This window comes from Myotis yumanensis, unplaced genomic scaffold (assembly GCF_028538775.1).
Source record: "Myotis yumanensis isolate MYYU_CA2020_CCGP unplaced genomic scaffold, mMyoYum1.0.hap1 SCAF_3, whole genome shotgun sequence".
NCBI classification, from domain to species: domain Eukaryota; kingdom Metazoa; phylum Chordata; class Mammalia; order Chiroptera; family Vespertilionidae; genus Myotis; species Myotis yumanensis.
The window spans coordinates 162,796,335-162,820,106 of record NW_027223754.1 but is presented as its reverse complement, the minus strand read 5'-3'; the positions used below and the strand labels follow the sequence as shown (position 1 = coordinate 162,820,106).

The window sequence follows — 23,772 nt, the reverse complement described above, 5'->3', positions numbered from 1 at the left end:
AACCCAAAAAGGCCTAAAAGATGTTGGGCCTGCTCTAATATTGTGGGTGCTGAAAAGATCAATAGCTGTTTCCTAACAACTCTACAGTTTGTCCAAATTGCAACACAATGGACACTCCCATTCATCCCCTCCAGAGAGTCCTTCATTCTAGAAGCGTTAGCAACCTCCTCTCATGCCTCCTGGAGTCTCTGGACCACTCAGGATGGCCACACCCCATTCTACCTGTGAATCATCAAAGGGACCAGTCACACCTGGACAGAGTGACCCTCAGGAAGTCTCTAGGCTGATTGTAGACTGAAAAAATAATTCCGCACAGCAATTTATATTATAAAAGCATTTTATTGAACACACTCTGAAGGCAGTCAGAACCAGAACTAAATTTTGGATTGGGGTGGGGTCTCTGTTTTGATGATTTAGATACTGGAAAACTTTGGATTTTTCTCTTATCAAGGACCACAAAAGACTGATTTGAAGAATATAGGATCTAGGAGATTGGGCCATTTCGGGAACCAAAGACTGTGGTCCTGCCATAGGCTTGTTCTGAACTACTCGTCAGCTAAAGAGAAATCTTAGCCTAGCAACCACCTAGAAGAGGCAGTTGCCAGGGGCCGGTTGCTGCCCTGGTGTGGCAGTGACTTGCAATAAGCAGGCTCTTAACTCTTGAAGCTCTTCCGGGAAGAGGAGGTGGTGGAGACAAATTTAACGCTGGAGGCGCTGCCTCCTCCACTGCCGCTGCCTCCTCCACTGCCGCTGCCTCCTCCACTAACGCTGCTGCCAAAGCCCATGCCAGGCATCGGAACAAAGCCACCTCCACCAAAAAGTCCACCAGAACTTCCACCAAAGCTGCTGCCATGACCTCCACCAAAGCTGCCGCCATGAATTCCAATGAGGCCGCCGCCAAGACCAAGGCCACTGCCCAAGCCAGCGCCACCTCCATAGCCACCACTAGAGCCACCTCCGTAGGCAGAGGAGACATTGCTGGTGACGACAGCTGTGGAGAAAGGAAGGAGAACTTGGTGAGACCAGTCTGCCAGATTGATCCTTCAAGTCCAAATTATTTGATCCTGCTAGTATAAGCACTGTACCTGGCCCCTTTACAGCATAGCAAATGAGGCCCAGGAGAACTAACTCATTTACTTAAGGTCCCTAACAGGAAGTTGGTGAACATAGTAGGCAAGGGATGGTGCTAAACTCAGGGGGAGGGGGTAGGAGGGGTGGAGAAGGGGGGACCATGGCAGGGGGGCAGAGTACAAGATGTGTAAGATACAGTCCTACCCTTTAAAAGATAAAACATAAGCCATGTTGCTTCAAATCTCAAAGTGTATCCTGTACCCTCCACTAAGTGTATGAAATACCCAATTATTGGAATGGGGAGTATCTGGAATCTAGAAATAGCAAGATTCTGAGTTGGCACCAAACACTGCATATTATTACCATTGTTAATATTTGTTTAAAGTTACTTACAGATGTTGACTGGTCCAACTCCTTCGCCACTCAGTCTGAAAGGAAACAATTGAAATAAGAGTTAAAAACTCCTCCAAAGACAATACCCATAGTCATGTTTAAAGTTGCCAGCCCTATGATCAAAAAAAAAAAAATGCCAAAAACATACAAAATAAAGAAAAACCACCCACACTCTGCTTAAATTTAGACAAAAATATAGCTCGCTGAAGGGACTTCCCAAAGAAGAGGACCTGACCTAGAACCAGGTTATCAAAGGGAAAATTATAATTCACTTTCTCCTCCACCCATTATATGAGAACTAAGAGACTGTGGGAACTATGAAAATGTATGAAGCAGGTTTTGCCTTTTGCAGGAACTTACATTCTGTGAGAGGACTTGGCATGGACAGAAACACTTCTAACAGAAAGTAGGCAGAGGGCAGTGTTAGAAGATTGAAGAAAACAGAGTAGCTTGAGAATCCAAAGGCAGGTGAATTTAACTTAGCTGGAGGGATCATGAAAGGCTTCCTGAAGGAAGAGGCACTTGAAAAATGGGGAAGATATTGATTAAGTTGCTTAATTGTTTGAAGGAGGGGCAGCATCTGAAAATACTGGTGGTGGGAATCGGTTTAGAAAAGTGAATTGGGACCCTTTTGTGTAGGTCAGCTGTATGCCCAGGTGTCAGATTGAATCCAGGTTAATGATGGATAATTATCATGCACAAGAAGTGCTCACTGTGCGTGTGTTTTACATGTTTAGTGGAGAAGAAGCTCCACTTATCAAATGTGAGGCCATCTCGGGCTTGTGATGTCAGCCCTACGTTGCCCACCTGCACTCCTCGCCCTCCAGCAGCTTGCGGTAGGTGGCGATCTCCACGTCCAGGGCCAGCTTGGTGTTCATGAGCTCCTGGTAGTCTCGCAGCAGCCGGGCCATGTCCTGCTTGGCTTTCTGCAGGGCGTCCTCCAGTTCAGCCAGCTTGTTCCTGGCGTCCTTGAGGGCCATCTCCCCACGCTGCTCAGCTTCAGCGATGGCATTCTGCAGGTTGGCGCACTACTCAGGGAAAGGAAGAAAAGTGGACACTTTAGTAGTGAGCTGGGCCTGTGGTGTCTTTTTCTGAGTTTCCAGAGAGAAGTCAGTACATTTATCCTGGTCATTGTAGACGGGGGAACATTGAAACACTGGTTCTTGTTCCAGCTCTGTGTGCGTGCGTGCGTGCATGCGTGCCTGTGTGTGTGTGTGTGTGTGTGTGTGTGTGTGCGTTTAAAACAAGCAAAATGGGTCTCCCTTTCAGAGCTCAGGCCTCCTCATTGCCTTCTTTTGACTTCTCCTTACCTGCTTCTTGACGTTATCGATCTCCGCTCTCAGCCTCTGGATCATGCGGTTCATCTCGGAGATCTCATGCTTGGTGCTGCGGAGATCATCTCCGTGCTGACCAGCTGTCCGCTGCAGCTCCTCATACTGGTGCCACCAGAAAAGAGGAAAAGTTCCATTTATATGAGGATGGAAACACTTTCCCAATGTTCATGGGCAGGAGCTACCAAGAGGTGGCGAGCGATGGAGTTATCTGAGGCCTGGGGCTAGTTTCGACTTTATCCAGGTGGACCTGGTCTTAGATAATTTCCTCTTTAGTGCTTTTGCTCTCTTGGAGACATTGGTGTGAGAATCTCCTTAAGGTTCTTGAATTTTTGTGGCAAAGGCATACATGACTGTTCTCATAACTCAACCCAAGAGTTTTCAGCAGGTCTCAGGAGACCTTAGCATTCTGTCGTGGCCTGGAATCCCAGACACGAGTCCATCCCCTGACTCAGGACACATTCACCACAGCACTCACCTTGGTCTGGTACCAGGACTCGGCTTCTGTCCGGCTTCGGTTAGCAATGTCCTCATATTGGGCCTTGACCTCAGCGATGATGCTGTCCAGGTCCAGGGAGCGGTTGTTGTCCATGGACAGCACCACAGATGTGTCTGAGATGTGCGTGTGCATCTGGGACAGCTCCTGCAAGGAGACTTGAAGTCAGTCATCTGAATTTGTGTTATTTTAAGCCAGGTCCATTCAAATATTCCACTCATTGTGGTATGTTAACTTGAGAAAAAATAATTACCACCTACATCAAACACTTAGTTATGTTAATAATCCAAATCATCATTAAATCTATTTTTAAAAAAACTTTAAGCACTCTGAATCTCCAAGAAATGCCTACTGTGTAACATCTCAGATGTGAGTTATGACCCATCTTGGATCATAACTTATTTTAAAAGAATCTAGTTGACTGGTCTGTTACACTGGGACAAGCTAGAGAGGGGAGGTTTGGGAAAGGTGTACTGTGCCTATAACTCACTTTAGACCTCACTCAGCAAAATGATGGCTGAAGAATTTGATTTAAATGTGACTTTGTTTTCTTAAGGATTGGCTTTATAAGTAATAGTGTGAGTAGTGCGAAAGGGATAGGAAGGACAAGGGTGTGTCCACAGCTTTGGAGCCACTGAAAGTCACTTCATCTGGATACTCTAATCCCTGGTGTGATCCAGTGACCATCTCTTTGGGACCTGAGTAGGGAGCACTTCTTACCGCCTCAAAGAACATCTTCAAGAAGTTGATCTCATCCATCAGTGCATCGACCTTGGCCTCCAGCTCCACCTTGCTCATGTAGGCGGCGTCCACATCCTAGAGATACAGGGATGGTTGGCACTACACCCGATTTCCACCCTGACTTAAATTAACGCCACCCTAAGAGAGCATAGCCACAGGCAACAGGTTCTCTTGTACCCACGCACCTTTTTCAGCATCACAAACTCATTCTCAGCAGTGGTGCGCTTGTTGATTTCATCTTCATACCTGGGGATAAAGGAATGGGAAGGCTTATTAGGAGGTGAGGGGCAGGTGAAGCCTAGGGTCTTTATTGCAGAAAGTCACCTGTAAGCCTGCTTTCCCACTGGAAAGGGGCTGCTGTCCTCCCATCATGAAAGCAGGGAGGGAGGGGGCACTGGTAGTATGACCCTTTGGGAAAGGTCCTTACTCATTAGGATCCTGTTTCCTTTTTAACTGCCCATCAGAGAGTCATTCTATTATTGCTGTAATTCAGTTGTTTGAAGAATATGCCTATAGAAACCTGTGCTGTTTCTTCCCAACTCCACATCTAGTCAATTTCCCTAATTCTTTTTTCAGCTTTCACAGTCTTAAAACAACAAAAACAAACAATTAGCAGCACAGGGTCTAAAAAAATTACTGGAGCCATCAAGGTGAGTTAAGTCATCAGTTCTCATGTTGGAGGGAATCCATCACACAGCCCATGGTGTGTACTCTGAGTGTATTGGGGAGGAAAGCCCCAAGAGCAGGAATTACACTGCTTGTTATTTCCCCAGGGGCATCAAACCTGTTGCTCTGGCCAGTAGCTAAGTGCCTTGCATAGGGACTGAGCTTGGGGCTGGAACTTTCTAGACATGGACCTGGATTTTATTTCAGTACTTCAGGTATCCATGGAAGGCATATGTGTCTAGCCCGTGGGGAAGGCATAAGCAGTAATCTGGTTATCAAGTATATCTGGTGCCAAGAAGACATTAGTTTCCACTCCACCCCATCTCACTTGTTCTTGAAGTCCTCCACCAAGTCCTGCATGTTCCTCAGCTCTGAGTCCAGGCGGCCCCTCTCTCCCAGAACACCATCCAGCTGTCTCCTGAGGTTGTTGATGTACTGCTCAAACAAAGGCTCCAGGTTCTGCCTCACGGTCTTGGTGCCCTGCTCCTGCAGCAGGGTCCACTTGGTGTCCAGGACCTTGTTCTGCTGCTCCAGGAAGCGCACCTGGAAGGCACAGAGTTTAAAGATGGAGAAACCTGGATTTCATGTCTCAGTGATCATCACCAGCTTCTCTCCCTTCTCATACTCTCCTCCTAAACCTTTCCCATGTGCCGTCCCTGGCGCTGGACCCTAGGCAGGGAGGCACAGAGTGAAGCACCTAACCTCACTCTCCTGGGGAGACAGGGCACTTATCCAGGGCACAGATTGCACTGGGCACGGCTGGGCAGAGTGGGGCCCAGTGCAGTGGTGGCTGTGAAGGCACTCAGGCTACTGCTCGATGAACTCATCCACCTTCCTATGCAAGCAGCCCCATTCCATGAAGCACAGAATTCCTTTCTTTGCCCAACAGTAATCAAGGAGCCCGTATGGGGTAATTACACAGGAAGAACTAAGACCCTGTCTTTCAAGCTGCCAGTCTAGTTAGGAAAGTGAGCCACAACTCCGGGACAGAAACAAGTAGAAACACATTCACTGCAAACTAGGAGGGTATTTGCACAAAGTCAGAAGATGTTCCTCTTCCTACTTTCTTTGGTATTTGCTCCACACTCATAGTGGTTTTTCACAAAGGATTGGGTCTTACCTTGTCGATGAAGGAGGCGAACTTGTTGTTAAGGGTCTTGATCTGCTCCCGCTCCTCAGTCCGCACTCGCTGAATGGTGGGGTCGATTTGTAGGTTAAGGGGAGTCAGGAGACTCTGGTTGATAGTGACCTCTTGGATGCCTCCAGGGGGACAGACGGGGAAGCCAGGGCCACCAGCGCCACTTCCAAAGCCCATGCCTCTCATGTTCCCAAAGCCACCAACTCCACCGAACCAAGAGCTACCACCGCCAAAACCAAATCCACTCCCAGCTCCACTTCCAGAGCCAAAGCCATAGCCATAGCCAGCACTGTTAGCAAATTGGTTTCTAAGGCTACTACTGCTCATGGAGATCCTCTTGGAGCCCCCCAGATTGTAGAGGCTCCGGCTGCCATAGCCTCCTGCTCCACCAGCACCCCGGATGCTGACCCTGCCAAAACCACCGCCACCACCACCCCCGGATCGAGACACAGAGGTGAAACTGGTGCGAGAGACAGATGGGGTGATGGCAGAGGCAGCACTGAAGCTGCGGCCTCCCCCACTCCGGAAGGACACACTTGACTGGCGAGACATGATGGCTTGTTCCTGGAGGAGCAAGAGGATAGAGCACTAGAGGTTGGGATGTGCTGGAGAGGATAGAGCTCAGCAGGATGCAGAGGTGGCTCTGTTACCTGGACCTGCAGTCCCCCTTTTATACTAGAACAGGGCTGGGCGGGACAGTTGTTGAGCTGTGAAATGATTAAGTGGGCTGGGCACGCCTGGGGGAGGGGGCAGCTGTGAGCTCACCGTCACACCTGCACATGGTGCGGGGTGCAAACGCTGTCTTCCTGGCAGGCTCCGCTCAGTTAAGAATAACCCTGCCTTGCAGCACTGATACCTTGGCAGCAAGTCGCACTTCCCCTTGGGGGCCCAGGGCTGGGAGCAGCCCAAGGTGGATGCCAGGAAGCAAGGGGGCACTTGGCCAATGTCCCGAGGGATCTTTACAGGACCAGGGGCGTTGTCCACCACCCCAGCACAGTATGCACTGTCCGTGAGTGACGGACAAAGTGAGTCCCCACTTGCAGTCATCTGCCCTTCTCACTCTTCCAGACAGGAGGTTGCTGCAAGGATTTTCAGCACTTGGCAGGCACCTATGGCCTGACATCTCAGCTATGAGCTGGAGGAAAATAGAGCTAGTCTTTACTGCAGAACTTCCTTTCTTGGGGGAGGCTCAGTCATCCTTGAGCCCAGGGTAAGATTCTCCTGCAAGGTTCGGGCCAGAAAGGCTCTCTGAGCCCCAAGCTCAGTCCCTGGTTTGTACCACTCTGCTCTCTGCAGGGGCAGACTTCCCTCCACAGCTCTTCCTAATTCATCATTTTCTGTGGCGTTTGACCTTTTCCCTGGCACTTGGGGCTGGGCAGGACCCTGCAGGGTGAGAGAACCCAGGGGTCCCTGCCATCTCTCACAGAAGTCCTGAGACAGCCTGGCAGTCACGTCCCTCTTCAGGGGGAGCTGCTCTGCCTGCTCCCAGCCCCCCCAGGTGTGTTCCAGCAAGCCCTGGGTTATGCCAGTAGGCAAGAAGTGAGTCATCGAGTATCTGTTGATACAGGCTGAGGGCTGCCACAAACACATACCTGCAGGAGCTTCTAATCTCATCAGGAACGTGTTGAGAATCCGCCGGCCTGTTATAACGGAGAACCACCCGCTCGAACAGCGGGAACTGCTGCGCTTTCTCTGGGCTCCGGCCCAAAGTCTTCTTCAGGGCCAGGGCAATGGAAAATCGAATTCTAAGTCTTCGGATTGTCCTGCCAGTGAGACTAGACAGAGCAGGTTAGGGGTACAGGGAGCTGGCATAACTACCTGCCCAGTTGTCTGAGGGAGGCCCCTTGTAAGATCCTCTGCAAAGCTTGTTTGGGTGGGCGGTGGCACCAGGTGGAGGAGAGGGGTCTGTTAGGCTTTGGCAAATGTCGGTCCTAAACCACACCTCCTCTTTTTGGCTACAGATCTGAATGGAACCTCCTCTTTGCCTCCCCCAAACAGAAGCAGGACTCTCAGGCAGCTCTTGGGTCATTAAGAGCTGTGGGGGGCACCTCTGGGCTGGGGCTGGAGGTAGGAGTGGGGTGGGAATGGCTTGGAAGCCTCAGAACTGAGAGGCTATGTTCTTAAGGGTAAAGGAGTGGGGACCCAGCCTGAGCGCTGGCATCTCTAGTCAGGGCCTGTCCTTGGCCTCGAGGAAGGCACCGCTGTGGGAAAATGACTCGGAGCTGCTGGGGCTGTGATTGCTCACCAGGGGCTGTGATGGGAAAGCTGTGGACAGGAAAATCCAGACAGACAGATCGATGGCCCGAGCTACCTTACAGGTTCTGGGCAAGGAGGTTAGGTTGCCTCCCTGCCTGGAAAATTCTTGAGACTCTCAGAGATGAATTTTAATGAGTTCACCAATTTTACACTTTGTGGCCTCTCAGGGAACAGATGTGTGTCTTAGAGGCCCTGAGACATATGAGGGGCCCTTCAGCCCCTGACAGAATCGATTCGAGCTTGAAGCAGGTGTCTGGGGACTCCTAGCATGAGTTCTCTCTCTCTCCACTGGAAGATCACCCTCAGGGTATGTCCCACACACGCAGGTCCTGGGTGTTGTCCCCACTGCCCTTGGGGAAGCTCCACCCTCTTGAGATGCCAGGACATTTTCTTCTCTCCATTCCTCCTCCTCCCAGCTGTGCTGAGCAAGGGGAAGGACTTGGTGGGACAGGAATGCCTTCCGGCTAGCCTGAGGATCACTAGAGTGTCAGGCTCCGATTCACATGATGGGGACCAATGGTGTGTGGGTGGCAAGGGGGCAGGGGGGCAGCAACACTATTCTGTCCAGCTTTGTGGGAACCCTCCCCCGCAGCAGGCAGGGCAGCCTCTCACACAATGCCAGACCTGGACAGCTATAAACAATGGTGAGGCTCCCCTGGGGGGAGGAGGGGGGCAGGCACTGCATACTGTAGTGTGGGAGAGTCCCACCCCAGCCTGGAATTTCACTGTGGCAGGAGCAGAGGGATTAAGAATGGAGCTCACCCAGTACCCACAGAGGCAGTTACCAAGACTTGGCAGGACACATGACTTAACTGCATCAGGCATCATTGTTCTCATCCACAAAAGACGAGTGCAAGGCTAAGCGAGCTGTCGTGGCTGACCCTGCAGGCGTCCCAGCAGAGGGGGGCCAGGAGGACTGCGCTGGCCTTCCTCACAGAGGTGCGCAGGGACGGAGTGTTTCTAAACAGGGACACACCTCCCAGACCAGGCAGGGAGCAGACTGGTCCAAGCATCCATGGGGCAAGGATTAGGCAAATTCTGCAATGCAAGCCCAGGGCTCCCTCCTAGGATTTGCCACTGCAACCTGCATGCCTGTCGTAGAGGAGGTATGGAATAGTGACACAAACACTTGCTAGAAGGTGGTTTTGCCCATGTCCTTGAGGTCTCACAGGACAGTACACTTCCCAAGGTTAAGGGAGACAGCTGGCTCACCCTCACATGGCCGCCCCTGCACACTGGAGGTGCTCAGCAAACACTTTTTAAATGAAACGGACAGACACAGGTCATCTCCCTCTACTCCCTCTCTAGATCTTTGTGTGAAGCCCTGCCCAGCCCATGCTGAGTCCCAAAGTGTTGTCCCCCTGCTCTGTCCCTGGATCCATGTCTGAGGGCAGGTCTTTTGACCCTTTCAGCCTGGGCACCCTCTGAGGACAGAGTTCACAACTCTTCATTCTTTGGGCTTCCCTTCATTCCTCTCCCCCATCCCTGCCCTGAAGCCACTCTGCACCTGAGCCCACTAGGATCCCCCAGCCACCATGTCTCCCTCCAGTCCCAGCCACCATGTCCCCCTCCAGGAGAGAAAGAAAGCTGCAGTGTCCTCAACTTTGCAGATCAAAAGTGGGAGCAATAGCTGAGGCATGAGTCACCTCCTTCCCAGGGCGATGGTTGGCAGCCCCACGGCCAGTGTTGAGCCAGCATCAGCAGGATGGGGAAGGGCAGGTGGAGCAGCACGAGCCCCAGCAACTCTTCACAAAACCTGTGCCTCAGGGGGGAGTTGAGGGAAGAATTCTTCTGCCTCCAACAAACCCAGCAGGAATTCTGCCCACACCCAGCTCTGGGTCCCAGCTTTGATCTCGGCAGGATTCTCAGAGTGGCTGTGCCATAGAGGAGACTGGCCCTCTGTGGACTGGGGAGCTGGTTACCCTAGCCCCGTGGTCAGCAAACTGCGGCTCGCGAGCCACATGCGGCTCTTTGGCCCCTTGAGTGTGGCTCTTCCTAAGCCTTAGGAGTACCCGTATTAAGTTAATAACAATGTGCCTACCTATGTAGTTTAAGTTTAAAAAATTTGGCTCTTAAAAGAAATTTCAATCGTTGTACTGTTGATATTTGGCTCTGTTGACTAATGAGTTTGCCGACCACTGCCCTAGCCCTCTCTCATGTGCCATGTCTGGCCAAGGCTGCCCTGTGATGCTGGGAACCCCAGCAACTTCTCTAGGACTTTCAGGCCCCACCGCTGCCAAGGCTCAGGCAGGCTTTGGAGGTGGCACCCTTCTGCTTGTTCTGTGGGTCTCTGTAACAAGTGGGCCCTTGAGTTGCATTTTCCTGTGCAAGGCCTTCACACAAATCGTGGGTCACAGCATAGGTTCAAGAGCCAGCCGGCCCACTCTGGGCCTGTCTTGTTCCTTGAATTGTGGGGACCCTGGACACATACTAGTAGCCCAGCCTCTCACTGCAGTTTTCCACCCCAGTGCTGGGAGATAAGCAATCTGCAGGCGCAGAAGGGAAGGGGCCTGGGCTCATCAGAGGAGGCCTTGCAGGCTGGAATTTTCATTTGGAGCTGGCTGGGGTTGGGCAGGATGGGTGGGGTACATATGCAAGGGCATATGAGGAGCAGCCTTGGCCCCCACCCCTCAGATATAGCGGGCGATTAGCACTTGTGGGGCGAGACTGCAGAGCAGAGCACCCAGCCTCCCTCCAGCAGGTCCCTGCAAGTCTGGAGAACGTTCTTCCCTCACTTGAAGGTGTTTTGCCAATGGCATACCAAAGTCCTAAAAAAATCCCCCGCAGTGGGTTGAAACTGTAGGCTGGAAATCAACAAATACTTTAATTAGTCAGAGGAACTAAAAAAAGTAAATACAGAAAAAAGCCTCCACACTTTGCTTTCTCAGGGAGGGTGGTTTTATCTTTCTTAGTAAACACCGGTGTAAGACTTACCACAGGCCAGGCGCCTACAAACTGTGCACGTATAAACCTAAAATGGTGAATAAGCAAAGTGCTTTTATCATTTTCTTGGCATTTGCTTTGGTCCTTCCATGTGGTGCCTGGCGCTCTGGAAATGTGCTGCCTTTCCCTGCAATGGAGAGGCAGGGACATGATTCATTTATACCGGCTTCGATGCCTGTGGTGTTGGAGGCGTGCAAGGGAGTGTGAGTACATTCTTGGCCAGCTCATGTTCCTTTCCTCCCTGCCCATTGCTGCTCCCGCCACCAAAGCCACAACAGGGATGGGAAGGTGGAGGTAGAGACTGGAGCTGCCCTCTCAGAGCCTCTGCTTGGCACACCATGTCCTTGTCCCAAGTAGCTTTAGGGCAAGGTGCAGGGGACAGAGTCTGGTTCCCATCTGACTTTCTTTTCAGCTGTGGGTGAGCTCCAATCACACGGGGTGAGTCAGTGCAGGCAGTGACTGGGTTAGGGACTGGGAAGAAAAGAGAGGACTGCCCTGAGGCGGGAAATGTTGCTGCTCCCAGGGTCAGCCTCAGAAGACCTGGAGACAAATGGACACCTTCCTGGCCCCGCTGCACATTCCTTTCCACGTCGCATAGGCACATAGACTGCGGGCCTTGCTCGCTGTCCACTGGGACCAACAGGCACTGTCGAGGGCTTGGGAAAATAGGTTAGCTTTGCCCTGGCTGGTGTGGCTCAGTTGGTTGGGCGGCGTCCCGTGCACCGAAGAGTTGCCGATTCCCAGTTGGGGCATGTGCCTGGGTTACAGGCTTGATCCCCACTGGGGGCCATTGGTGTTTCTCTCTTTCTAAAAAAGAAAAATCAATAAAATAGGTTAGCTTTTCCAAGAGAGACATGGCATCAAAGGCAACAGACATAAGAGAGAGAAATGTGTTTTCAGCAATTGTGGGGTGCCATGTACTGGACTGCCACAGTGGGGGTACAGTAGTGAATGGGACAGGCCTGTTGGGGGGGTGACGAAGGGTCTGAGGACAGAGCTGGGTCTCCTCCTAGATCTCCTTTCCAGGCCCAGGACAGTAACCATACCACTCACCTGGTGACAGGGTGGACATGGAAAGGCTGGCTTAGGGAATCCTTCTGACTTGGTTTTGGGAGAAATTCAGTGTTCATAAGCCATCCAAGGCAAGCCATGACCACTGTCCTATGGGCCTAACTGATTCCTCCCCATCTCCTCCCAGCCATGTCCAGATGTCCCTCAGTGACTCATTCATATAGGAAGAGGCAGAGTTCAGAGAGGCAAAGCCCCAACCCCAAATCCCTCAGCGAGGCAAGCTCAGGGCCAGGACTAGGTCTGGTCCTGTCCTGCATGCCATCCATTGTCCTGCACTGCCTTGCCCGGGCTGTTTAGCAAGAGCCACTCAGTCCCACTCCAAGGCTGCATGTCTCTGTCACCTTCAGAGAATGACTTCCTGAGGCCCGTGTGGAAGGCCTGTGTGTATCAGACGGCTGACCAGCGGCTGTCATGGGGGATGAGGTTTTACTGCTTCTCACCTCTCCCTGCCCAGAACCCTGAGAATTTCTGGCATTGACCTGGGCCTTTCCAGGGCGGAGACTAGCCTCTGAGTCAAAGTCAGCACCAGGGCCCATTCCCCTAAGGCGCTTGCCTGTGGGTGCTGACACAGGTGGGAAAGGAATGGGTGGTGGAAACCCCTTTCTATCTTTCCCCTTCCCTACCCCCTAGTCCAACCAACTGATAAAAGGAGTGATAATTCACACATGACTCGGTGTTTGGAAGCCCACCATCAAATCCATATCCCCTGAAACAGTTTTCAAGGGCTTCCGTTGCCCTCATGCCACCACCAGTCGCTGGGTTTCCATGGCTGATCAGCCTCAACCCTGCACCTCTAGTGATATGGGTCCATTCACACCCTCACCCCAGGACTTACCCACTCCCTGCTTTCATGCTAGGATGAGGCAGTTACTCAGAGCGCTGGCTCTGTCTCTCTTCTGCTTCTGTTTCTCACTATCTTTCTGTCTTGGCTTCCTTGCCACAAAACATGAAGCAGAGACGCAGATGCATTCTCAGGCAGTCTTTTCCAAATGGCTGAGGAAACGTGTCTGACAATTGCTGGACAGGGCACCTTTCTGAAACTCTGGACTTTCCCTAATCCCAACGCAGCTCAAAATATGGCATGCACCAGTGCCAGGGTGTGCTCTGAGACATGATAGGAGATGACACAGCAGCCGCACTTACATTATTCTGAATGTACCCGGCACAGTTCTTGATGTATTAATTCATTTAATCTTTACAGCCTCATGAGGTGGACCTATCATTATCCCTATTTTACAGATGAGGAAACTGAGGCCCAAAGAAGTTAAGTAGCTGGTAAGTGACAGAGCCTAGATATTAACCCAGGCAAGTGTGGCTCCAAAAGCTCTTGTCTTCACCATAGTTCAGTTACCAAGACGCTGACTTGACCCTTTAGAGAAGGACTGGAACAGTGGCTCTGGTCTCCTGCCAGCCTGTGAGGCCAGAGGGCTTTAGATGCCACTCGGCAGTCAGTGTGTCTCAGCATCTTCCTGCAACCCTGAGGACAGGAAGCTCTACCTTGAGCGGAAGTGGTGGATGGATCCTTAGGGAGACCTTTCCCCTCTCTGGACTGTCAGAACCCACAGACTCTGGAGAAAACTCCAGTGGGTTGGGGTCACCTCTACAACGTTTCTGGCCCTGAACATTGGAGATCACTTACTGTCACTCCTCTCCCTACTTCCCCAGACACAGGGCAAAGGCCTAGGGTCCTCTGTGGCCATCTCTTCCCAATGGCCAAGAAGTGTCTGATGACCACCCCCAACACCTCATGTGTGGTCCAGAGTCTTGGTTTAGCCTGCCTTTTTCTTTCTAGTTCTCATCTCTCCTGACCCAAAACTCCCTATGGCCAAGACACCCAGACAGGGCCCCACAGAACTTTACTCTGAATGAGTAGAGGCCACGAACAGGAGAAGATGATAGGGGACAGCCCAGCCTGGGGGTTATTTGGCATTTTTGATCCTTTGAGATGGGCCAAGCTACCAGTGGCCTCATAGGGATTAGACCATCTCCTTACACGAGGCTGCCTCCCACTCTGAAAAGAAATTAACCCCATTTCATTCAGACATGCAGCCTCATTTCTTTTGGCAACATTGGGCCTGATTTCCTCCAGTCCCTCTTTGAAATAAATGGCAGTTGGAGTGCTTACTATGTGCCTGAGATTGTGCTAAGCTTTAACATGCATTATCTTATTCACGTCTCACATTATCCAATGGTATTAATGCACTATTATTGCCCCTGTTTTCTGAAGCTCAGAAAGGAAATGTGTTTTATCTAAGGTCACACAGCTAATAAGTGTTGAACCTGATATTTGATTCCAGGTCTGGTGGTTCCTAGAGCCTATGTTCTCAACCAGAACATAAGTGGTGATGCCCCAGGCACTTCAGGGCACCCACCACCCCAAGAATCTCCACCGGCAGCCCACACATCAAAGCATCCTCAACTAAAGAGACCACCTAAATGAAAACCGTGTGCTCCACTGCAAACAGCTTTGAGACAGGTCTGCCACTCTGTAGCCTCTTTCTAACTAGATGCTAGCCTCTAAACCTCATGCCCACCCATGAAGAAATTCTGGAGGTACCACTAGGGAAGCGGTTCTCAACCTGTGGGTCCCGATCCCTTTGGCGGTCTAATGACCCTTTCATAGGGGTCGCCTAAGACCATCCTGCATATCAGATATTTACAATATGATTCATAACAGTAGCAACATTACAGTTATGAAGTAGCACCGAAAATAATTTTATGGTTGGGTCACAACATGAGGAACTGTATTTAAAGGGCCAGAAGGTTGACAACCACTGCACTAGGGTCATCGTTGCGTGTCCCCGCAAGATGGAACTTCATACCTCTCTGGATCTCTGAGTCCCTAGTGTTCACTTAGCCATCAGCCTTCCCAGGCAGGGTATGTGCCAAGGAGTGAACAAAGCTCCATTCACAATGACCCTCCTCCCACCCCCACCATACCCTGCTTCCCTCCTCAGCAGTCCAGGACTCCCAACCGGTTTCTGAGTTTGTCCCAAGGGCTTGTCTGATCCATCAGCCTCCTCACCCTCCAGGCCTTCCCCAGAAGGGGCAGCCTCACTGTCCAGGGCTAGGAAAACACTTGGTGCCTCACAGCCAAAACATCATGACTTATCCAGCCTTTTGGGCAGTCTCCAGCCGCCAGCTGACCTGGGCATCCCAGAGGGCTGGGCCCCCTCAGTCTGGCACCAATAATGGCCTCCTGCAGGTTGGCACACTGCCCTAAGCAGAGAACAATAGCACGTTATGGTCTGCAAGACCTCAGACATAACATGGCTTCATTGTTTGGAGTCTGGAAAATGATCTCACGCTAACCCTGAGAATTGAGGTTATCTCTAGTCCCCGAGTGAAGCATAGCCCTTCTTTGCTCAAGAACACACAGTAGCTACCTATTAGCCTTATTCTCATCTCCTCATTCCTCTGGGTCCCTGTTTCTCACCAACCCTCCTACCAAATGTGGTAGTAGAATAATGGCCCTCAAAGATATCCAAACCTTAATCCCCATAACCTGCGGATACATTTTACTACATGGCAAAGGGAAATTAAGGCTGCAGAAGGAATTAAGGTTGCTAATCAGCTGACCTTAAAATAGGGGAATTATCCTAGACTACCTAAATGGGTCCAATGTAATCCCAAAGTCCTTAAATGTACAGGAGGGAGGCAGAGAGGAGGTCAGAGTGATGCCATATGAAAAGAACTTCATCGTTGTTGCCAACTTTGAAGAAGGGAGGAACCATGAAATAAGGAATGTGGGCAGCCTTGGAAGCTGGGAAAGGCAGGGACTCTCCCCTGGAGCTTCCAGAAGAAATGCAGCCTTGTCAACACCTTGATTTTAGCCCACTGATATTTATTTCAAATTCTGATCTCTGAGATAATAAATAACTTTTTGTAGCAGCAACAGGCAATAAGTACACCATCTCTATCCAGAGTCTGCTTTGGCCAAGGGAATCTACTCTGCATCCTCCACACCCAGGTTACCCTCTCCCAACTTCTCTTCCCTGCCTCCTCTACCCAGCCCTGCTGGGCCTTCCCACTTCTTGAATTCTGCTCCTCACAGATCCTGTCCAAAAGCTTCCCATTGCAGAGGCCCACTTCTCATCTCATTTATGTGCCCATTACACATGTTACCACCAGTCCCTGGACTAGGTCCATGGAACAACAGTAAATAGGCTACATTCACCATCTACTGGGGAGCTTCTGTTGATTGCATGTTTTCCTGTCCCAGGGTCTGTATGCACTCTGGCTTTCTGTCCACAGGTGTTCACAGGCCCCTGAGTCCGCCTTCCTCAGTACTGACCTTTCCCTCCTGACCTCTCTGAATTTCCTTGCTCCAAGGCTTAGCAGGAGCAGTGTCCGTTGTGAACTGAAAGGCACAGGTGCTCCCTCATTGGCTGAGGGTGGGAAGGATGCAGGCTGGAGTCAGACCCATCCTTCGGTTACTACTTAATAAGAGTGAGCCATCAAGCCCATTCCTGCTCCATCCTGGGACCTTGCCTCTTAGGGTGGACCCAGGCTGCTTGATGCAGAGCACTCCACTTTGCCAGGCTTCATTATGCTTCTTGGAAGGGATTGGTCTCTTGGTGGACTCATTTACTAGCCAGTTGATTTCGCCCATTGCTACCTTTGTCTGCCTTGGGTTCTCCCCCTATCTCCTGCTGTCTGCTACAGATCTTCATGCTAGTGAGGTCAAAAAAAGCAAGATGGGCCTTAACTGGTTTGGCTCAGTGGGTAGAGCTTGGGCCTACAGACTGAAGGGTCCTGGGTTCAATTCCGGTCAAGGGCACATGCCTGGGTTGCGGGCTCAGTCCCCAGTAGGAGGAGTGCAGGAGGCAGCCAATCAATGATACTCTCTCATCATTGATGTTTCTATCTCTCTCCTTCTCCTTTCCTCTCTAAAATCAATAAAAATATTTTTTTTAAAAAGAAGAAAGAAAGAAAGAAAGAAAGAAAGAAAGAAAGAAAGAAAGAAAGAAAGGCAAGATGGTAGTTTGTAAGGATGAGTCTCTGTGGGATGGTGAGGAATGTGCCCTGGAATGTGACACCGTGATTCGTGTCTCCCTGAGGACCTTGTACTGGTGAACAAATGCTGACATTTCCCAGTGGTCTAGCTCCTTGTGAGGGAGGCAGTGGACATCAGCCTCACCTTTATCTAAACAGTCCCCTGAGGGCTCACCTCAAACAGAACAGGCTCTGTCTATCTTCCCAAAGGCCCATAGTCTTCTTGGTTGGTAAGAGCAGAGAGCACTCTTTGTGTTGGAATTTTGACAGAGGTCGATTCCTGGAGGAGAACAGGGTCATGCCTAATGAGTTCATCTCATAATGACCTCAGCTGGGAGCATAAACTAAAGACAGTCTTTCACCTGAAAATAGCTCTGGGCTGCTCAGGAATTCTGCCCTCCGCTTAACCCTATACCCTCATGAGGATTCCCACAGCCCGTGACCTCTCCACATCCCTCCAGGGAAATGAGCACGGGTTACAGCTCTCCCACTGGTGGCACTTGAATGACTTCTATCAGCCCCAGATAGAAGTTGAAGGAGCAGAGTAAGTGATATTTTGGGTTCGCTCCCTGAGGAAACCAATTCAGCATGGATGTTCTAACCCCCTAACAATGGGTTCAGATTACACAATTGGGCGCCACCTTCTGAGTCAGTGGGACAGGCATCTTCCAAGGCCTCCAGCACCATCAATTACCTACCTCGTCCTGGTTCCAGGATTCCAGTTGAGCCTCGGGCTGGCAGCAGGTGGGCCACATTCTTCACTCTGATATGCTCAGATCCAGGCTGTGGTGGTTTTCCATGAACAAGAATCCTAACATGTCTGAGGCAGGGTCTGCATCCACAGATCCCCTGAGGGCTGAGGGAAGGAGCACCTTCTTTCACCTTTCACAGAGCCTCACTCTCCCTGCTCTCCTTCACCCCACTTCCAGCACCTGGAATAGGCCTTCAACTGGACTATTAAGCATCTTCCCTGGGGCAGATGGCTGGGCCCTGGGAGCACTGGATCCCAGTCCCCTGGTGGCAGCCTGTCTCCAAACACAATAGGTGTTCAGAAGTTGTCTCCCTTCTGCCTTCCCTCATTGGAAGGTCACCCTGCACTTGCTGGGAGGAACCAGAGAGGGCGCCATCCCCCAGCCCCACTGCAGGTCAGAGAGGGCAGCTCTCCTCTCCTCAGACCCACCAGCCCATTTTCAGATAGTTCTCATTAGAAGCAAGTTCTTCCTCATCGTGAGTTGAAATCGGCATCCTTCCAACATTGGCTTCTCAGTCGTGGTTCTGTTCTATGGATTTCTGAAAAACAGGATCAATTTCTCTTACTCCTTGGAAAAATTTTCTCTGTTTGAGGTCATTTCTTAGTCACACCCCTTCTCTAACTCAGAGGACACTGACCCTCAGGGAGAATATGTGGGTATACCCCCAGCAAGCCACACTGCAGCACCTTGTCCCACTTCCCTTCTCGCAGCCCTCCGGAGCTGGCTGTAGGCCTCAAGGCCTGCCCAACCCCATGTAGGCATCTGGCCTCTCCAGCCAGTGCCTCTTTGCTCCTCTCTAATATGGTTACAACCCCTTAAATATTTCCCAAACAACAGTCATTCAAGTGTCACCCTCATGATTTTGCCCAAATCCACAAGCCACCTATATTGTTATTTTCTTTAATATTTTTCATTTAAATCGGCTTGTGAGTTTATCCAATATATTTATTATTATAAGACAACTTTGTTAACTACTGAATGCCATCTTTTCTGATGCACATCCGTAAAACGCCAGGACTGTAAAGCAGCTGCGATAGAGCCTGGGATGAGTTTGTATACCAGCAGTGCTGGTCGGCTCTGCTTTGGGAAACACAGCTTTAACACGTCTGCAGGGAGTGAGCTGTGTTCCAGGGCCCCTCCCTGCTCACCTGTCCCCCTCCTCAAGCCTCTGCCCAGACTCCTTCCTCACAGACCTCTTCCAGGGCCCTGGGGAATAGGAATAGAGATTCTGGTTCCTGGCTCTTGGCATCTACTCTCCAGCTGCAAGACCAGATCTTGCTCTCTGCTCTTAGACCTCATTTCCCATGAAACAGAGCCCCCTCTGTGGCACTTAGGAGGGGCAAGGGGCAATACCTGAGCTTCTTTCATCCTCAGAATGTACAGCAGCACATTGACCAACAAGTACACCTGACCCAGAGTCAGGGAGGTGGCGAGTCCATTTCTGTAATTATATCATCAAGTGTCTGCAAACCACAAATGAGCACTTAGAAAGCCAAATTACAGCCCTAGAGGGTGAGTGTAGCAAGTGGCAGCTTCTGACCAGGCAGACAAAACAACTGGGGCTGTAGGGTGGTTCGGCCCAGGAGTGTGTCAGGGAAGCGTCACCCAACCCTCCCTCCCCTGTAATAGGCAGCACCTATTTAGAGATGTTGGAAACCACTCTCACTGACCAAATGAAGGACCTAGGAGAAATTTCTGAAAAGTTTCTCACCTTGAGGAGTTGCCCTGTCACCACTGCACCAGGTTCATGGCCACAATGGCCACCCCCTAATGATGGCCCTGACCACGTGGGCATTCGGACACTTAGGTGGCCTTGACCTTGTCTGAAAGTCCTGCCCAGTCTACCCTTTGTCCTCCCAGACCCATATCATTGGTCCCACACAATCTCTAACTTCTCTGTTGTCATTACTCTCTGGGACACCTCTGCCAACACCAGTGCCTCATATCTGGCTCCTGAAGACAGAGCGGAGCCCTGGAGCAGACACAAGAGGGCACAGTGATGTTCCCTCTCCCCCTTCTCCAGCACACTGTCAGGGTGGGAGAGTGTGGGGCTGCTGACCCCACCAGACTTCTGGCTGGTGACACTAAGCACATTTCATAGTCTCGCTGGCTCTAAGTTTCCTTACTTATATAGAATGGGGGTGCTAATGGAGTTGTTGATGAGGATTTAATTAGAAATATTAACTTGAAAAATTAACCTAGCCCACCTTCTGGCATACAGGACACCCTCAATAGACAATAGTTATTATCATTATTCCCACCTTCCACGCTTCTCTCTGTACTTATTTCCAAACTCCTTGATGGGCTCAGCACTACCCCTCTGGCTGCTCCATCCTCCTGACCTTTGAACTAGAGCTTGGCCTCAGTGCCTAGTTCTGCTCTAACCTGTGTCCCAAATGTGGGTCCTGTATCCAGGAACACCCTTACACTTAGTCACAAGGGCCACTGCTCTGGCCCCACTTTAGCAGGCCCTGCTCTGGCCCCTTCCAGCTGCTCTCTCCCCACAGAGAAAGAATCTTCAGGGCTACAGGGGCAAGCACATCTAGATCCACACTCCCCTTCAGACCAGCTAAGACCCCAGAATTCCCTCCTCAGTCTTCACTCATCCCCAGCCTACTTGTCTAAGCTCTTGAGGTTATTTACATCTATTGAGTCTCTATGGTGGAAATGCTATGTGATCATGCCCCATTGCACATCTCTTTGCAAATCTAATCAGTGACATCTTGTTGGTAACTCAAAATTATTATTGTGGGAGCATTTACACCAAAGGAATCACCAAACACTGCCAATCAGATCTTCATTTATTGTTTTGTTTATTGCCCAGAACCACACTTTCAATCATCGTTGCCACCAGCCCCATGTGGCTACTGAGCACTTGAAATGTGAGCAGTTCAAATTTAGATATGTTGTAAATATAAAATACACACTGGATTTCAAAGACTTAGCATGAAAAGTATATCATTAATAGTTTCATATTGATAACAGGTCTAGATTTAATTAAGTGATGGAGAAAATGTTACGAGGATTATACTTAAAAGTATGTGTGTCTGTAGCCATTATATTGTGAACAGGTAAAAAAAACTGACAAAATACTCATCCAGTATTTTAAAACTGCCATTTGATTTAGCAAAGAGGTGGCCACTCACTTCACTGCGGGACGAGTGAAGTTCCAACGTCCATCTTCACTGTTTCACTTCCAGCTTAATTGTTGGGACGGAAATATGGACCAGCGAGCGAGGTGGAGCTGGACTTGTTTGTCAGGTGTAACCATGAGCTGGTTATGGGTATACGCGAGCTTAGCAAAACTCGGCCGAAAGCATTTTATGAGACTCAGTGGTGTTACAGGGTTTACAACAAAGTATATTTTATTATACTTTGTAAATTGTGAGCTATGTATATATCAGTACAACTTATAATAAACTTATGTACATACATATAAATATGTAATATGTGTGTATACATATTTACATCTTTGCATATGTATATGTGTGTGTTTATAATGAATATACACTTTTTTTTCAGAGAGCTGCTTGCTAAGCATTTACCAGCACACACTGTCTCCAACCTTCCTGCTACCCCAGGGCACTCCCCAGGCCCTGGCCTTGGGGACACAGACAGACTGTCCCTCTCCATTCTTCACTTTCCAAAGCTGCAAAGCTCAGAGATGTAGAAAGAGGCCCCTCCACCTCCTCTCCTCCCTGCTCTTCAGTCCATTTCTCCTCTCACCCATCCTGGCTCAAACCCCAGTTTCCAGACGGCAGCCCTGAAAAGTCAATCACAGAGCCATGGAAATTCTACTCCCGGGCGTGGCACTGAGCCAGAGCCCTGCCTGCCTGCTCTTGCCCTGAGACCCTTGCAGCTAAAAGACAGTTTTGGCAGTGACTACTGGCACACCTGGCCCTCCGGGCTGTCAGGTGATCCTTCCCAGCCCCATGGAGGATAGGTCTGCAGTGAGACAGGGTGGTGAGTGAGCACAGAGAGGAGTGTGGTGGGGGTGAGCGGTGTTCAGAGCGCTGGGGACACAGCTCTGTAGGTTTCTTGTACCCACCCTCATTGAAAACCCCTCGGCAGCCTGGGGGCAGTTCTGTCCTGAATGCTGCACCAGAAAACAAGGCACTTCCCAGGCTCTGCCTACCAGGGTCCCCTGGAGGAAACTACTCTTCGACTGAGACTACTGAAGGGCTGGGCACTTGGGGAATCAAACTAGCACTCCTGTTTAAAGTAAACCACAAACTTAGCAACACATACATGTCAGGGGCAAGGCATGGCTTTAGGAGATTCCGGGGGTTTGGTTCAGGAAAAAAGTATAGGGCACAAGCTCCATTACGGTTGGGAGAGACTGAGAAGGAAGCCGTGGTGGGCTCAGAAGATCTGGGGGAGCTCCCTGGAGGAGGCAAAGTTTTCAAAACATGAGCTCAAATACTTCAGTCTGGGATAGAAGATGAAGAAAGGAGGTGACAAGCACTCTTGCTGCTGGGAAATCAAATTAGGATCAGAGTCTCCAGTGAATCTCTAAAAATTACTCACGGTTTCCTAGGTAGTTCTCATTGTCTCTAATAACAGTAATAACAATGATGACAATATAATAATAGCTAACATTTATTATGGTCCCGGCATGTTATGTCTCAACCACAGCAATGCCAGGAGGTAGTTATTATTATTGTTATTATTCCCATTTTTGCAGAAAAGGAAACGGACAGGATAATGAACTTGCTGTAAGGCACAGCCCTACCGGATGGAGTCTGGGATCAGAGTCTTCACCCTTCACCCCACATGGCATTGCCTCTGCAGGATCCCCATCATGCCTTCGTTCCATAGTTCATGCCATTTTTCTGCAGGTTTCCCCTTCACTATCCCTTTCGGTGATTTTCTAAATGGCAATTGACTAGTGGTTTTATTCTCATTGTGTAAATGAGGACACAGATACAAAGAGGTTGCACAGTAAATGCTGAGACAGGAACTATGCACTAATCTGGAGCGAATGGAGGAAAATAAGTGTGGCTAAGTATTTTAATCTAAAGGACCAAACTTATTCTGACAGAGTATCTTTCCTTTGTGCCCTTCCTTGATAAAATGATGAAGGCAGTAGCTGGAAATTGTTGCTTTTCTAATGTCCTTTAAAAAAAAATAGAAGACTGGAAGCCCTGACAACTGATTTGAAATCCTCTCCACATCTCACCCGATGGGCCCAGAGTCCTGGGCTTGCTCAGTGCTCACCGCACACCTCTCCCAGCTGGGGCATTTATCCTGGGGCACCTATGCTGCTGAGGAAATATAAAGGATGCTCAAAAGGTGGTGCCCACCTACCTCCCACCAAGTTGGGAAGATGCCCTCCATTCCTCCTGACCATGGACGAAGGGGTCTCAGAGAGCGCTGGGCCTGGGCTGACTTGTCAGCTGAGGGTGGCAGAAGGAATACCCCCATATTTCTGGCTTAAGAGGGTGTGGTGTCCTTACCAACCCTCTATTTCAAACCTGCCTTAGCTTTTATGCAGCCCCTTTCCCCGACACTCTACCTTCTGGACTTGGGGAGAAAGTCAACAAGAATCTTCCCACAATCCACACTTGTCCCATCCATTCCTCAGGCAGTCAAAGCCATGAATCATCCACCTTTTATTTATTTATTTGCCATGGCAACCTCTCTCTTGATTTGGCTGTTTTCCAGGACCATTAAAATTCTATTCAAACCAGAAAACACTAGTTCCTAGAAGACACGTGTTTTCTACTGGTATTGAATCCCTGGGTCATCTAGGTTCTGAATGATGTTGTGTGGCCTCGCCTTTGGTTTTAGATGGCTTTTTCTCCCTCTTCCACCAGCACTGGCCATGGGCAGTGCTTACATTTCAGACTAAATGGGAGGAACAAGAAATTGCTAAGGCAGAGAAAGGAAGAGACTTGGACTTGAAAAACATCTTCTCTC

The 23,772-nt window shown here is 50.1% G+C and overlaps 1 protein-coding gene across 1 annotated transcript; it reads right to left on the bottom strand.

Annotated features, from left to right (window-relative positions):
- Window positions 1-319: 319 nt before the first annotated feature.
- On the bottom strand, window positions 320-6,477 carry KRT5 (keratin 5). The gene is made up of 9 exons (XM_070410182.1): window positions 5,819-6,477; window positions 5,027-5,241; window positions 4,218-4,278; window positions 4,012-4,107; window positions 3,274-3,438; window positions 2,775-2,900; window positions 2,272-2,492; window positions 1,465-1,499; window positions 320-991 (listed from the first exon to the last, which is right to left on the bottom strand). Exons 1-9 carry the CDS (start codon window positions 6,386-6,388, stop codon window positions 654-656), a joined length of 1,827 nt encoding a protein of 608 aa, XP_070266283.1. The 5' UTR covers window positions 6,389-6,477; the 3' UTR covers window positions 320-653.
- Between the last annotated feature and the right edge of the window lie 17,295 nt (window positions 6,478-23,772).